Source organism: Schistocerca nitens, chromosome 5 (assembly GCF_023898315.1).
Source record: "Schistocerca nitens isolate TAMUIC-IGC-003100 chromosome 5, iqSchNite1.1, whole genome shotgun sequence".
In the NCBI taxonomy this organism is placed as follows: Eukaryota; Metazoa; Arthropoda; class Insecta; order Orthoptera; family Acrididae; genus Schistocerca; species Schistocerca nitens.
In genome coordinates, this window is record NC_064618.1 from 626213505 (window position 1) to 626231469 (window position 17965).

The following is a 17965-nucleotide window of genomic DNA, read 5'->3' on the forward strand; positions in this document are numbered from 1 at the left end:
GCCTCACCATCCTTCCCTTCCTCACAAAATCAACATTTCAACAGAAAAAAGGACAGCCATATACAGTCTCAAAACAGATCCTCAGCTAATCATTCTACCTGCAGACAAAGGTTCCATGGCTGTCAGCATGAAGCTGTGATTACCTGGTGGGAGTCCTACACCAACTGTCTGACTCATCCACCTGTGAACTGTGCCAGACTGATTCCATCCCAGAAATCCAACATAGCCTGCAATCTCTGCATAAAGCCTTAGGCCTTTCCCAGAACCTCACCCACCTTCTATATGCTCCCCAAAATCCACAAACTCAATGATGCTGGATGTCTCATTGTAGCTGGTTATTGTGCTCACACTGAAAGAATCTCGGCACTCACTGAGCAACACCTCTGACCTAATGTCTGAAATCTAGCCTCCCACATCCTTCACCTACTCTCCAACATCCTCACCCCTTTGTTACAACAGTGAAGATTAGATATTTTGTGTATGGTGAATTTATTAAAAGTGCATAACTATGTTTCATTCTGACAGTGTACCAATTCTGTAAATATCAGCAGTTCCAGTTTCCTGTAATGTATTCACATATTTTGACCATCTCCTAATATATGATCAGGGTAGTGAGTATTATATTCAAATATTTTATGTTTTTTTTCGTTATTCTTTCTGACTTGTACCAGACCAATGAGAATAATCTCATTTTTGGGTCTATGGAAAAAAAGCTGAATCTAATCTAATCCAATAAATGTTCTATCGCAATCATGACTGATTTAATTTTATTTTCAAAATATTCCATTAAGGTTGCTATTTTATTCTCCATAAAAACGTTTTCAAAAAGTACTAAATTTTTGTAAGGAGCTCATAAAGGGAAAAATGGATTTTAAATTAAAATTATTTTTAATTGGTATTTTGAGTTATGAATGGGAAGGGCTGTGAGATTTTTACATAAAGCATGGGCTAATTTGAGCCCAGCTGGAAGTGCATCTTTTTCATACAACCCAGTTCTGTGGGTATTTACATCATATCTTAATTTTTGTTGGTTATCATGCTGATTTAAGTCACAGTTTAAGTTTGAATTTATTGTTTTCACAAGTAATATAACTTTATACAAACTGGTTCCGACATGATTCTATGTGTTTGGCATACAAGTAATTCTGGCAGCTTTTTCCTGCAGCATTAGTAATACCATTAGGTTAGTTTGCATTGCTGCACCCCATACTTATACAACATACTTCAAGTTTGGTGAGAATAATGAACAATACACAGTTTTTAGCTCATACACATCTTTACAAAATTTGCTAATCATGTTTACAGCAAAAATGTTTTTTTACAGCTTACTGGCTGAGGAATCTATTTGCATGTCTAATGTGCTACAGCTTCTTAAGATGACAAGTTTTTCATAACCTACTCTGATTTTCAAAGATTAGATTGTGTTGACTCATGATTGTCATTGGTCTTTCTCAATTACCTTAGAAAATGCAGTTAAGACTGCGATAGGTTGACAGTTTACAATTGTAGATTTATAACTTTTCTTGTAAATCAGAGTTACTTGTTCTATTTTCTGACTGTTTGGAAGACTACATAATGCAGTTACATCATTTACTGCTGGGGGTCATGACAGCAGTCATACTGTCTATGAAACTTTTTAATGTGCTAGTAGACAACCATGTGCTTTCTTTAACAGGAATATGCTTATACATATACTGGATATTGTTGGAGAGTTCACTGATCGATTTCCCAACAGAAGAAAACTACTCATTAAAAACATTTGCAATCTGATATTGGCATTTGATGGTAATCCCTTTATAACTGATGGTAAATTACTGGCTGATTTCTCCTTGCAATCACTAAATCTACTTATATGTTTCCAAGCAGTTAGGCCAGTGTTACTAGATTATTACTATGGGTTTACATCTAGCTTATAATAGTAGATCTTTGTAATATTCATGATAGTTGTTAAATTTGACCTTTAATCCATCAAGAATGCCACACTTTAGCACTGTTCACTGGGAAAGTCTGAGTTTTTCTCTCACTGTTTTCACTTCATGCAATCACTTTTTTGTATTTTTTGCAAAATGCAATGACTATTTTGTATTTTTTGCAATCATTTACTGAAAAGGCAATTTTTGGACACGAGACAATGAAGCAATAATAAAAATCTGGCGCAAATTCACTGCAAGTTAAGTAGTTCTTTTCATAGCATTTTCAGCTGAAAAGCATACTGTTGTGATTTTCAATATTGTCTTCATGGGTGGTTCTTTTTGTGACTTTTTTTTCCTTTTTTATTTTTGCTGCTGACATAATGATTTTCAGCTTCTATCAGCCCCTGAAAAGCTTGGAGGTCAGAAACTGGCAAGGTTCAAAACTGTAAAGTGAGACATGTTAGTTACAATGCTATCAATGCACGATTTGCTGCTACTGACCTCTCCAGTTGGCTCAATTCTCAGGAAAGTAAAATTAAACTGATCTAGCATTAACATTAGCTTTTTCGAGCTGGCGTCAGCAGACATTTCAAGCTGGCGTCAGCAGGCAGTAAAAGGGGTACCCAAAAAAAACCAAACCAATTTTTTGGTGGGCAAAGCTTTCGTAGTACTGTGTTTTGCTGCTAGGAGCACAAAGTGCGAATATTCCAGTGACAGTAAGCCAAGTGCTGTCATTGAAGGAGGTCAGGACTAGTTTCAGCAGAGTTTGTAGTGACAACTGTTTTGTGTGACTGACTTTTTGCAATGGCTGATTTTTGTGAACAGCTTGCAGTGGTGAAATTCTGCTTTTTGCTTGGAGAAAGTGGAATAGAAACTCCTGAAATGTTAAAAACAGAATACAAGGACAAAGCTACGAGGAAAACTCAAGTGATTCAGCAGTTTTCCCATTTAAAAAATGGTGAAACATCAGTTGATTTCAGACGTCGTTCCAGTCATCCTTCAATGGCCATAAGGTGTCTGCCAAATTCATGCCATGACTGATGACCAAAAATAGAATCATGTGGAAGCATGCTGTGCTTTGAAAGACGAGTCTCAAAATGATCCAAGTCTTTTTTCAAAAATTATCAAAGGCAACAAAACTTTGTGCTATGCTTACGATCTTGAATCAAAGCAACAACTAAGGCAGTGGAAGACTTCCAAGTTCACCTTTCCTCAAGAAATCTCGTCAAGTGAAATCAAATGTTAAAACAAGCTTTTTTTTCCATGTGAGAGGAGTTGTTCTGGATGGTCAGAAAGTTAACCAGGCTTTCTACTTGGAAGCTTTGAAAATACTAGGCAACAAAGTACAGCAGAATTGGCCCGTTTTGGCAGTTGGGTAAATGGTTTTTCCATCATGACAATGCTCCTGCTTATACAGCCGTCTGTACGACAGTTCTTGACCAAAAATGGTATGACCCCTATTTCTCAACCCCCACCCAATACTCACCTGACCTTGCACCGTGTGACATTTTTTTCCCCTGCAGTGAAAAGAAATATGAAAGGAAAGCATTTTGTTGAGGTGAAGAGAAAAAACAATGGAGGTTCTGTCAAACATCACAAAAGATGAATTATACACTGTGCTGAAAAATGGAATAAAAGGTTAGACAAGTGTATTAGTGCAAGTGGGGAGTACTTCGAAGGGGACTGAAGATCTGTTCTAAAAAAAAATTAGACTACCACAGGGAGGTCTGTATAGACCCATAATGATTAAGTTCTCATTTCCCCCAGTTGCTGCTGATTCCATTATACCCTATCTATGCCAAAAATACTTTTTATGTTGTATTTGCTACCTCTCACAGTAAAAGTTGCTATCCTATCACCACTTTTCTCTTTTCTGCTGAAGTGAAGGCAGAAAAAAAGATCATGGAAGTGGTTGACATAGACTAATTAGTTCATTTGTATACTAATATTCAGTTATAATTAAAACATCAGGGTTATCAATCCCTGAAACTGCATCCAAGTCATTGTGCTTATTGGTAGGATTTTAAAAGATATGTTGACTTCACATGAATGTAAGTTTGGATTACTGAACACTGGTTGGAGATGTCACCCTACCAGATTGTCCAGCATTTGGGCTTATAAGAATCATGTTTAAAAACAGTCATGCTATTGAACAAAAGTTATTTGATAATAATTTGCCAGAATTTCGATTTCACTTTCATATGGTTTACAGCCGAAGCTAGAAAATACTAGTATTACAACTCTCTCCTCTCCATTTTTGTTCCTATTCTGTTACAAATGATACTATGGAAACACTACTGCCTGTGTATCTCTGTACTTGCCTTACTTAATCTTATCAATGTAGTGTTTGTCCACCATACAAGCTGCAGAAGGTGAGTAATTATTCTGCAAATTCTGTGTGAAGTCACCTCAAAATTCTATAAATTGCTTTTAAATTACTGTCCTTGTACTGCCCCCCCCCCCCCCCTCTGCAATTTGCTGACAATATTTGTGATGTGGTATGTTTATTTGTTGACATTATTTTCTAATGATAAATATATAGGAGAGTCCAGATAAAGACAAGTAATATGAGACAGAGAGAGAGAGAGAGAGAGAGAGAGAGAGAGAGAGAGAGAGAGAGAGAGATGGTGGATGGGGTTTAAGAGGGATCCTTCCTTTTGTAGAGGACATAAAAAGATCCTAGGATCTTCAAAATAATGCTGAAAATCATTTTTAAAAGCAAGGGGGAATGCTGTTGAAGAAACAGATATGAAGAGTGGCAAGGGCTTCAAGTTAGTGGCAATATAAAATACATTTGACACCTTAGTAAAAGACTTACCTTCTGAGCAGCTACAATACTGCCTTCAGTGCTCAACATATTTTGCTCGACACTGACTCCGTTATTGGTAATAATTTGTTGACATGCAGCCTCAATTCCAGTTTCTTCACTACCAATCAAATTTTGTTGTGCCTCCGTATTTTTCTCTCCACCAATATCACACGGGAACTAAAAACATAGTCATTGTATTTCTATTAATTTAGAAATGAAGTAACACTATACTTCTGAATAAAAAGTAACATAATAATACAAGAAACTTATTAATAGCAAAACAATGAACCTAATTAGTATGTGTGAGTTAAGAAATGTGGGAAAAATTTTTTCACTAAGGAAAATCCAGCATGGAATAACGACAATATTATGAGAAGGATAGATTGCTTTTCACGATATAGCAGAGATGCTGTCGCAAAGTCAAGGCAGTCAAACAAGTACGCTTTCGGTCAGAAATGCCTTCACCAGAATTACACACACACACACACACACACACACACACACACCCTCTCTCTCACATAATCAAGCAAACACAACTTGCACACACACAACCACAGCCTCTGCAGTTGGAGGCTGTGGTCATGTAAATGCTTACATGTTTGACAGTCTTTTTCTTGTTCCTATCTGCGACTCAGCCTCTCCAATATATGGTGAGTAGCCATATATCTGTTTCATAATATTGTCTAAATTCTTTCACTGTCATCCTGAAGGTTATAATATGTTATGAAGGGGAAAAAAGAGAAAGAGAGAGAGAGAGAGAGAGAGAGAGAGAGAGAGAGAGAGAGAGAGAGAGAGGGGGGGGGGGGGGAGGGGGCAGAAAATAAAGCAGGAATGATGTAAAACACGCAAGTGTCACATTTGCCTACAAGTATTTGGGTTTAGCCATCAGAAAATTACAATTCTGAGGTCTTGTTTGTCTATGATGAATCATTACTTTGGGTGGAGCTGGAAGGGGCAAGAGATCAACTATGGCCTTATCAACGAACTCATCAACTCACCGTTCACCTGAAGGGAATCCTCTGTTACACTAACCAGACCGGTATTCAAATTGCCCACCACCAATTTGAATCATTATATTTGCACTGCCCCACTAATAAGCTGGCCTATCAACAAACTCATCAACTCACGGTTCACCTGAAGGGAACCCTCTGTTATACTAACCAGACCGGTATTCAAATTGCCCACCACCAATTTGAATCATTAGACTTGCAATGCCCCACTAATAAGCACCAAGGAACTTTTCAAGAATTGCAATATTTATCCACAGTAGAGTCTCTGTAGTCCTACATATACGGGACTGGGATATGTTGGATTAGGGCCTACAGAAACTGCTGGATTTTCAATGAAAAGTGCAGTTTTTTTTTATAACATTTAATTGACTCACAAAACAAAACAAAAATACTCTGTAGAACTCAGATCATATTTTAACAATACTTTATGTACATATTACAGCAACAAACATATTAACTGAAAAGGAAAAATAATTTAATTTTTTCTGCTTTAATCATTTTTATGTTCATCAATTGGCTTTGCCCGTGATATGAAATCATCAATCTTTGCATGTTTTTCGAGAACAAAGAGACTTTTAAAGTTTTCTCTTGCAGCTTCCTTAAAACTAAAACATCAGCTGCTTCTACATCATTTTCCTCAGCCCACGTGACCTATGTGTTAAATGCACTCACAGCATCACTATGTCGCACGATCTGTACTGGCAAAATTTCTGATTGTTCTTCATTGTCATATGTAGTTAACATGTCTTGGACAATCTCATTATGACTCATCAGCTGCCAATTTTCATCTTCATTTCCAAATAACTGGTCATTTACATGGCTAACAGGCAGTGTTCCAGAATCATTTGAACAGATATCATCAACTGCCTCTTGGAGCTGCACGATTTCTTCGTTGTCAATAGGTTCAATATTTTCCTCAATTCTTTTAACTTCTTTAAAATATTTTTTGTACTTGTTTAATAAAGGAAAATCTGGCCACAGTTTGCCCCACCCAGATATCAACACTTTATTCAAGACGCTTTTACAAGCCCGGGCAAGGTAGTAAACAACATCTTTAAATGATTGAATAATACAAACTCCTCATGAAACCTTTCACTAAACAACTTCCGTGTCATCCAAGCTTTGTTTTAGTGTTGTTTTGAACGATTTTTGATTTTCCTATGACAAGCTACTCAAGTCTGTGCATTCCACTAGCTTTAGAGCAAGGCACAAATTTCTTCTGTACCTACGTAAGCAGAGTCTACACTTGTCTGAATAAAACATTTAAATCAATCATGCAGTCTTAGACCCCAGACCTCTTATTTAGTTAATTCCTGAGCTAACAAATGATTTACCTTAGAAGATAGACTGAAGAAAGACAAACCAACTTTTACAGCAGTTTTAGATAAGGCTTTTAACAATTCTGACTGGAACACACTTTTTGGAATTTTCAAAGTGATCGGGTATTAGAAAAAGGGTCTGAAATATTATTTATAGCTTGAACAGAAGACTGCAGCTATCAGAGTCACAGCACATAATTTGGAAACTAAGGAAAATTTATAAAATGAACTGAAGTAGCAGATCTATTTCACTATTTGGGCAGCAATATAACAGGCAATGACAAAAGTAAAGAGTGTGTATAATGGAAGTAACAAGAAAGGCTGTTCTGAGAAAGAGAAATATGTTAGCGCTGAAAATAAATTTCAGTGTTAGGAAGTCTATCAAATTATTTGTATAAGAATAGAGCTTTATATATAAGTGAAATGTGGACAAGAGGCAAACAGAATGTTTTAAAATGTACAGAAACACCCTAAAGATTAGATAAGCAGATTGGATAATTACTGAGAAGGTACTGAATCTAATAGGGGAAGGTGGGGGTGGAGAAGTAATTTAGGGCAAACTTCACTAAAAGGAGGTATCGGTTGATAGGAAACATCCTGAGGTATCAAAGAATTGTCAATTTGAGAATGGAGGCAAATGTGTTGGAGAGGTGAAAACTGTAGAGGAAGAGTTAGGCTTGAATTCAGTAAGCAGTACAAGGCAATGTACAGTGCAGTTTATGCATCCTCTAAACATGCATAATGTCGACAATGGTGCTCTTCCTTTAAAATATTGTTTGATCATTAAAGATGGCAGGAGCTAAAGTGGTCATAGTTCTTGGAATTCTACTGATACAGGACGAAAGAGCTGATAGCAATGAAAAAGTTCATGGGAGGTATGTTAACATTTGATCAACTATTTTATAATATTATAAGTGTTCCTCCAAAGACTGCTTCAAATGTTGTCACAGGCATCTCAGTTATAAAGTGGTGGAACCTGATAAAATGAACTTTCCATGATAACTTCTTTTGAGATATTATCACAGGGGCACAGAAATGAAATATTCCAATCTAAGGAATCCAGAATTTTAAGGGTGAAAAGCAAATTGTGTTTTGGATTATTGGGCCACCATCTAGTAACAACTGACTAGTGTCTGAGATTGTCAGTTGCACCTCTTCTAACCAAAATACCCAACAGCAACTTTCAAATTGTCTTAGATAGAAATTAATTTTTAACAGATACAGCCCACTGATTTAAGTACATTTTTGGAGAATCTGAAAGACTTAAACATGCCACATTATTCTTCACATTCTTAGCTAGCAACATAATTTATGTAACATATTATTTAGATTTTTTTCATAAATAACAAAATGTAGATAAGACTAATGGTTATATAAATTAACTACCTGCTCTGGGGCGATGGCCTGTGCAGCTCTTGTGTGCTTTAATGTACATAAATGTTTTAAAAGACTTAAACAATGAGCATGAAGGCTTCGGTTACAGTAGAGGCAAAATGCTCGATTAGGCTCCCCTGGAACACTCTTCAGCCAACCTAAATAGCAGAATTAACTTCTGACAGTAAATGAGATTAGACTAACAGTTGTCTATTTATAAAAAGGTATACAAATACAAGTATTTGGGAAAAAAAACTAGTTATCAAATTCACAAGAAGTGGCTGAAATAAAAACAGCTTAAATAGGAGGCAAGAGTATAATTACATAGTACTTCTGGTAACAAAAATGATCACTCAACAGATTAAATGATTAGCAAAACTAATTCAGATCAAGGCAGAAACAGAGAAAAACAACAAGATCCTAAAAAACTACGAAGAGAATGAAAGAACTAGTACTAAATTATTTACTGTACGAAGGAGACAAGAAGGGACAAAGCATAATTTTTATCTCCAAATCAGCACTGTATCAAAATGAATTGCTGTTGTTGCCCAAAAAACAAAACATTTACACGAGTATAAAGCTTGCATAAGTAACCTCAATAAAAACACACACAAAGTACACAATATACAGACATACTCTGATAAGCCAAAACATTATGACCACTGCCCACTATGAAACTGAATGCTGCCTGGTGGCATTGCAGGAACGTGAAGCAATAACTAAAGTACATAAGAGAAGCAACCACAGATGGGGGACTACCCTAGTGAAGGTATGGGCTGCAAATGGGGAAATAGATTGAGGTAAGCGACTTTGACAAAGGGCAGATTGTTATCACACAGAACCTGTGAATGAGTATCTCGAAAACAGCAAAACTGGGTGAATGTTCACATGCTACTGTTGCGAACATCTAAGAGGAAGGAGGATACCGAAACTAACGCTAGGAAATAAATCGTAGGACGTCCACAATTCTTCACAGAACACAGGGTTCAGAGGATTGTCTGCTCTGTAAAGAATGATAGATGGTGATCTGTGGCGCCTCAACTGAAAGAGCACAATGCTGGTGCAGCCACAAGAGTTTTGGAGCACACTGTTCATCTTACATTGTTAAACATGGAGCTCCACAGCAGACCACCCCTACAAGATACACTGAAATGCAGTGGAACCTTGCTTAACGAGCGCCTCCCATAATGGACAAATCACATAATGAGTAAAAACAAACCGTAAAAAAATGACTCACTGAATGAGGACTATTGCATAACGAGTACATACTGCAATCTGGGTTTAGCACTCTTTTTGCTTCCATCTTGGTGAAACTTCTGATCTCACATTTTCCTACAGTTGTGTTCATGCTATGTTTTTTTGTGTGCAAATTTTGATAACCTCCGTAGAAACGTCCCCAAAGATAAAGACGCAAGAAGACAACCATACGAGAAAGAAAATGAACTTAGAAATCAAACGTAAAATCACTGAAAAACATGAATGTGGTTTGAGCATTGCTGATTTAGCATGCATGTACAATCAGTCTACATCAACTATTTGCAAGAACAAGGACAAGATTAAGGAGGTAGACCCTTCAAATGGAGTGACAAGATTATCTAAACAACAGTTTCATATTTTGGACGATGTTGAAAGGTTGCTTCTTATATGGATAAATGAAAAGCAATTGCAAAGTGAACCTATTAACGAGAAGTTCATTTGTGAGAAGGGGAGAATGATTTTTGCCGACCTCATTAGAAGATGCCAGGATCATTAGCAGCCAAAGAAGGATTTAAGGGAAGTCGTGGGTGGTTCGAGAAGTTTAAGAGAAGAACCGGTATCAACATCATTGTGAGGCAAAGTGAAGCAGCCAGCTCTGGCCCAAAGGCAGCAGAGAACTTCATCAGCAACTTCAAGATGCTCATAGATTCTCAGGGTTGTCTGACAAAACAGATTTTTTAATTGTGACAAGAAATGTTTATTCTCGAAAAACACCGAAGCTTACGTTTATAATTGCAGCGCAGACTGCATTGCCGGGTTGCAAGCCAATGAAAGGCTGTCTGGAATTGCTATTCTGTGACAATGCAAGTGGCCATTTGAAAATTAAACCACTGCTTTTATAACATTCAGAAACTCCATGAGCCTTCAAGAAGTGTTAAGTCCAGAAGAGCAGATTAAATGTGATGTGGAGATTCAACAACAAGGCTTGGGTGACACATGGTCTTTTTTGTGACTGGATCAATGAAGTGCTTGGCGAAAAAATATTTCTTGAGATGAATTGCCATTCCATGTCTTGCTTGTTGAGGACAACGCTGCTCCTTCCCATTCTTCAGGCCTACAAGACCACCTCCTTGAAGAATTTAAATTCATCAAGATACTATTTCTGCCTCCCAACACCATTCCCTTACGCCAGCTGATGGACTAGCAGATTACTTCTAAATTTTAACCCTTTCGGAATGGAGCGCGTTTCCCCAAAACGGGGGAATTCGGCAGTGCTGTGCGGGTTCCATATCCCTTAGGTTTCTTTTGTCGCTTATAAAATCTACAGTTTTTGACTTATCGGTGTATTTTTTTTTAAATGAAGCTTAAAACATGCTCTTTACTGGCATACTATTTTCATTATTTCATACCATGCACTTTTTGACTTGGCAGTGGTGTAAAAAAATGAAAAAATGATTTTTTACTTTTTTTAAATTGAGAGATGATGCACTGAATTAGACATATTAATAGTAGTTGTATTTTATTCTTTAAAGTTTTAGCTTTATATCAACATATAAAATACAACTTTATCTCTTATGGGACGTCCATGGGAAGAAAAATAAAAAGTTCATTTTGAGGGATGAAAAATTTGATTTATGTCAATGAACTACAAAATTTCATAAAATATGCTTAAAACAAACTTTACAACTTTGGCATATCGATTTTTTGATAGGCAACCATATTTTACAAGTACTTTTGATACTTTGCTACTTTGTGGTACCTGTTGAAGCACTCAGGCACCTGAAGAGAAGGGATGGACGAACAAGTTTCGCAAAAAAAAGGGGGACCGTTTCTGCCCTCTTGGCTTGGAGCAATCACTGCAAACGACAAAGTCACCCTTTTTTCCAGTGTCCATTCTTGCAATAGCATGGTACAACAAGCTGTAGTGATTGGCTCTGTCTCGGCTCCCATATTTGCCGTGTAGTCACAAATCACTGATGGCTTCTGGATCACCTCTTCACTGCCTCCCCGCTTTTTCTGGGTGATTTCTTGCATAGCATCTTTGTGATGAGTAGATTCCATGATAACCGGCCTTTTGTCTTTCCATGCTAGAATAACTGCTACTGCATTCTCGAACGCCTTCATGTCGCCCTTTTTGAGTTTTGACAGCTGTTTTCCCTTTACCTGCAAGGGGATATATATATATTTTTTGTACAGTTCTATTTTGCAAAATATTTAGTGAAATCAGTTAATTAGCTTGACTGGTAAACCTTTTCGGTTTGCCATTATTGTCCCGGTTAGATGAGTTTTTTCTTTCTTCAATTCCTCCACCAACTGTAAGCTTGTATAATATCTGTACCTCCCTTGAGCTGGGCAATCTTGCTGTAGTCGAACAAACAAATGAAGGATGATTTGGGACGTAAACGGAAGTTCATGGTGCACCAAGGACTCCATCGTAGGAGACCTGTAGTAGCACTCAAATGTCGAAATGTATCCTGTTTCAGAATCGGCCAAGATGGACACTTGCTGTCAATGAAATCGGCGACATTCTTCACTTTTTGGGCTCGAGTAGCTAATTTTGATGAACTCCGAGGAGCCGGAGGACAAATGTGAAAGGCCGGTAAAGTTGCAAAAATCGGTCATGGAGAAATACTTCTGGAAAATAGTCCTGTTTGTTGTCCAATCAGTAGAAAAGTCGGCTTTTATGTCACTTTGTTCATTTATCACCATGTTGAGAATGGGACCCAAAAAAGCTTTTATTTCTATCAAAGTTACATCATGCCAACCTTTCCACTGCGAGCGTGGTTTCAGGGAGCTCATTTTTTCAATCTTATTGCGGGCGTATCAGTTTGTCTCGGCTACAATGTCATTCAAAAGTTTGTCAGAAAAATATAGTTGGAAAAAAGTCTAGGAAACTCCTACAATCTGTCACTGCTTCAGAAATTTTTTCCCTTTGTGGCAAAAAATCGATGTCATTAGGAAGCTCCCCTTTTCCTGTAATATCTGTCCATACACCACTGCCCGAGGAGCACCACTATTCACGTCACCGCCGTCATTCAAATCACCACCAGACTCTTCATTTTCTTCCTCACTGTCTTCTTCATTTCCCTCTTGATCTTCCTCTTAATTTTCCTCTTAACCATCTTTTTGGTCATCAGCACTACTTCCTGACCACTCACTCTCACCACCATCATCGTCTACATTCCAATCTTCATTACTGTCTTTCAGCAAACTCTCAATGTCCTTATTAGATAAACGAGCCATAATTATGTAGCCACTAACACAAAAATCACCACTTAATTCAGAAGACAATAAGTCACTGATGTGCAAACATAAACATGACTGCAGGTGTCACGCATGCTCCCTAGCAACAGCGTGACCAATTAGTACATCGCTGAGGGGAAGACTGTGGGGAGAGGGGTTGAGCACTTGCCGGTCACCCGCACTCAACTGCTGCATCGGGCCAAGTATATGGACCTTTCATCCCAAAAGGGTTAAGAAACTCTACACTGAAGCACTCTTATGCACTGCTTTGAATTGACTGAAGCTACCAATTTCATTCTCAGAGAGTTTTGGACATATCACTTCAATGACGTTGCTGGCATCAAGATGATCGAAAAAGCGTGGGAAAGGGTTACCAACAGAACTCTAACTTCTGCTTGGAAGATGCTTTGGCCGCAGTGCATTGTCGAATGGAGAACAATCACGGAGTATAAACCACAGAGGTCAATATTTGGTCTGCTCTTGTTTCTGTTATATGTAAATTAAGTGATGTCTTTTATAATGAAGTCCAATGGATGTGCTTCCAACACATGAAAATGCAAATGAATTATTTGTGGAAATTAATAACTGATACTCTTTGAACTCTGATTAAAAACAATACTTGCAATTCTGTGCTGGCTAAGACCTGACCACACAATTACAAATAATGCATGGTGGTAAATCTAAAAATGTAACAGATTATTCTAAATTTACAGATGTTTTTAAACTGCCTGACAACATAAGTGAAGCATTCAGAACATATGAATGGATGTTCATGTAACATTGAACACATACGCACACCATCAGGAGGTATGTAAATAATTAGAGCAGCAATTCTCTTTGACAGATAGAACAGCTACCAGAGTGCAATAGTGTTGTGTAAGTATAGTGCTGTTACCATGTCTGATAGGGTTTACAAAAGGCTTCAACAGGGTCAGATGTTGAGTGATCACTGCACAGAAATGGAGATGCTGTGTACTTGTGCGAGACAGTGTTATCAATGCCTGACAAGAGTTTGAAAGGGGCCTCATTGTGATTGGAGGGTTGAATGTAATATCCAAGTTTGTGGGACATTCAGATGTGACAGTGGCCCGTGAGTGAATGGGAATGTGAGAGTAGGCATACTTATTGTCAAAGTTGGCATCACGATGTGAAGGACTGTGGTGTATGACTCCAAGTGACAGCTTGTGACGGACCATCTTAACTGTCTAAGCACTGCTACTTTTACATTTTTGATAAATCAGATTTTGGAGATGTAAATGTCAAATATTTGACTCACATCCCTAATTTCATTTACTAATATGTTTAACGTCCGCAGCTCGTGGTCTCGCGGTAGCGTTCTCACTTCCCCAGCACGGGGTCCCAGGTTCGATTCCCAGCGGGGCCAGGGATTTTCACCTGACCCGAGATGACTGGGTGTTGTTGTGTTGTCGTCTTCATCATCATCATCATCATCATCATCATTCATCCCCATTACAGTCGGAGGAAGGCAATGGCAAACCACCTCAATTAGTACGGCGGTGCAGGTCTCCTGCATTATTCCCCTACGCTCTGCCAAGAGGCATAGGACTTCATTTCCAATACGTTTTACACATCATATTCTGATGTAACTCATTATTGAGCAAGGAAGTGTTTGTTCCACTGTAGTGTGCTGTAAGTATAATAAGTGGCAACCACTACTCTAAAAACTCTTATACACATTTTTGGAACAGCTGGAGTATTGATATAGCCACACAGTCTGCCTTACGAAATTTGCTGTCAACGAGTGAGTGAGAGAGAGAGAGAGAGAGAGAGAGAGAGAGAGAGAGAGTGAACACAGTTTAGTAGAAATCATAGTAAATAGAAAAACATGTAAACGATCAGCAACTTGCAACACAATTCACTGAGAGAGTGTCCTATAATTGTAAAACTGATTCATTCCGCAACATAGGGAGAGTTGATTCATGGAACATTCAAATAACAGAAAACTAATGACTCGGTGTTGTTCTTCATCTGGATTTCTGTTTGCTTTACTCAAAACTCACAAACTAACAATTACTTTTATTTTACCCTATAAACTACTGATCCTTCATTTCTGCTTTATGTATTCTGATCACAATGAAAGTTTAAGAGTGAGGTAAATGGTGAATTTTACAAAATTCAAGTTAACATCTCAAAGTAACCTCCTTTAAGTTTCATGCAAAAGAGCTTCCCCATGAGCCATTTGGTGAACAATCCAAAATATAATAGGCAGTTCAGAAACACTTAAATGACAAACACAGTTCTGAGGGACTTGAAAATGACACCAACATACGCTTTTCACCATCATGAGCAGAAAAAGAATCACGAGTTCAGGCCTGATTGCATAATAGATGCAGAGCTTTCTGGTTTTAGGACCCAATAAGAAAATTATTGCAATAATGAGTTCTTCACAAAGAAGACTATAGTCTGTAATGAAACTTATTGGTATATTAACTCTGTGTGTTGGGCTAGGATTAGCACCCAGCTCAATCTGTAATGTCTATAGTAGGGAAAGAATGTGGTGCAATATCTGGTCTTGAGCACAATTCTGCTCCCTCAGGAAGTTTCAGAGATGACTATGTCCTGGCTTTAGAGGGTCAGGCATCTTGTGTTGGTGAAAGAAGATCCCACGCAGGCCCACTACTGGTCACATCTGGATTCTTTTGAAAGGCTTACAAAGATGTACTCTGTGACATCAATATGTGATTACATCCTATGGCACTGTGTCCACTTTCAGTAAATAAACTGTACAATGCTAGTTGCTGCACACACCTCTGACAAGACTCTACATGGAAAATCTGGATTCATCACCAGGAAGTCAGTGAAGTGTAACATAAATTCTAAGTTACTGAAAATTAGTCAGTTAAGCATGATTTTACAGAACTGCAAAAACTGTGTCTATTGATCCTAAGTGCAGAAAAATAAGATGATGAACATTATATAGGTTCATGCTATTCGTTGTTTATATCTATTCAGTCACTCTCCAAACACAAATGGACTGTCATCTGTGGCAGCTATTGCTGCACACAGACACTAACTTCATATTGAAGAGGGTGCAACTCTACAACAAAGTGCAAGGAGCTGACAATCAGAAAATTCTTTCATGTACTCTTAATTTTGACCATTGTCATGAGGAACCAAATTAGTAATTTAACTCAATTTCCACAAATAAAACTTACACATAATGGCTAACAACAATATAAAAAGAACAGACTGCTACTCACCACACAGACAGTGACAATGTAAGAGACTGCTAAAATATTTAAGTTTTCGGAGACAGAGTCGTCCTCCTGAATTAGAAAATTCACACACATCCACACAAGCAAAGTGCACCTTACATAAGTAGCAATCTACTGGGATGGGTGGTGGGGTTGAGGAGGGATGTGGAGGGGCAGGAATAGCAGAGCAGGGATAACTCGGTGCGCTGCAGAAACAAAGCACAGCCCCCCCCCCCCCCCCCAATTAATCTGAATTATTTATGAGGCTGTTATGTTTTGCAGCAGATTGTAACTTCTGGAAGGAATAAAGACTAAATATGGAATATTTCTTATAAATTAGTTTATTTTTTTATTACCGTACATGAACTTGAGGACAATATTATCGAAAGCTAAGAGGAAGTTAATGAAGATGAGTTGGGAGCTATGATACTGCAAGAAGAATTTGACAGAGGACTAGAAGACTTAGACAAAACAAGACCCTGGAGCAGATGACATTCCTTTGGAATTATTAAGATTCTGAGGAGAGCCAATCATGACAAAACTATTCAACCAGGTGTGCAAGATAGATGAGATAGGCAAAATACCCTCTGAATTGCAGAAGACTGCAAAAATTCCAGTTGCTACATAGTTACATCTTCAGATGGTTTGCATTAAACTTACATTGCCAGGTAATGAGAAATAAACATGCTTTCAAGAAACATAAACACCACATGTTATAACGAAAGCATGTAAACCATCTGAAGATGAATCATAACGATTCGAAACAGGTAACAATACCCATTGAATAAAGGAACTGAAAGCAAATTTGTGGCTGGTTGCTGTCCCAATATCATCAACATTAGTCTTCAAATAACAGCCACCGTCTCCAACCATATCATCATATGACAAAACTGCATTAAACTTACCTCGCCAGGTAATGAGAAATACACATGCTTTCAAGAAACATAAACACCACATGTTATAAGGGAAGTGTGTAAACTGCTTGAAGGTGAATCATAACGATTTTAAACCGGTAACGGTACCATTTGAATAAAGGAACTGAAAGCAAATTTGTGGCTGGTTGCTGTCCCAATATCAACAACATTAGTCTTCAAATAACAGCCACGGTCTCCAACCATGTCATCATATGACAAAATTGCATTTACATGAATTACTTACGGAAAAATAGGAAAACTGGTAAAGGCTGATTTCAGGGAGGATCACAATGAATTCTGAAGAACTGTACTAACACACAAGGAGAAACTTAATGACTTACCTTAGAAGATAGACTGAAGAAAGATAAGCCGAAGTCTACAGAATTTGCTGATTTAGGGAAGACTTTTGACAGCTTTGACAGGAAAAAACTCTCTGAAATTCTTACGGTAGCAGGGATAATATACAGAGAAAAGAAGATTGCCTACAATGGGCACAGAAACCAGACTGCAGTTACAAACTTTGAAGGACATGATAGGGGGGCTGTCGTTGAGAAGATAATGAGACACAGTTGTAGCCTATCCCCAATGTTACTCAATCTGCACAATGAGCAATAAATAAAGGAAACAATGGAACAGCCCTCACAAAATGACAGAACTTTTAATTGGCGAAATGGGTCACTACTTCTGACCAGATGTAAGACAAATGGAGAGCTGTTGTTGTTGTTGTGGTCTTCAGTCCTGAGACTGGTTTGATGCAGCTCTCCATGCTACTCTATCCTGTGCAAGCTTCTTCATCTCCCAGTACCTACTGCAACCTACATCCTTCTGAATCTGCTTAGTGTATTCATCTCTTGGTCTCCCTCTACGATTTTTACCCTCCATGCTGCCCTCCAATACTAAATTGGTGATCCCTTGATGCCTCAGAACATGTCCTACCAACCGATCCCTTCTTCTGGTCAAGTTGTGCCACA

General features: G+C 38.0%; 1 protein-coding gene across 3 annotated transcripts in view; it reads right to left on the bottom strand.

Annotated features, from left to right (window-relative positions):
* LOC126259608 (probable 5-hydroxyisourate hydrolase ZK697.8) overlaps positions 1-17965 on the bottom strand; it is a 102497-nt gene that overhangs the window by 70606 nt on the left and 13926 nt on the right. For all 3 annotated transcript variants that reach the window (XR_007546538.1, XM_049956518.1, XM_049956519.1), the window contains exons 2-3: positions 8438-8583; positions 4732-4899 (exon numbers count right to left, since the gene is read on the bottom strand). Coding sequence is in view for 2 of the 3 variants with exons in the window: in XM_049956518.1 (XP_049812475.1) it covers positions 4732-4899; positions 8438-8583 (314 nt within the window). In the remaining variant the exon portion in view is untranslated. The remainder of the gene's footprint in view (positions 1-4731; positions 4900-8437; positions 8584-17965) is intronic.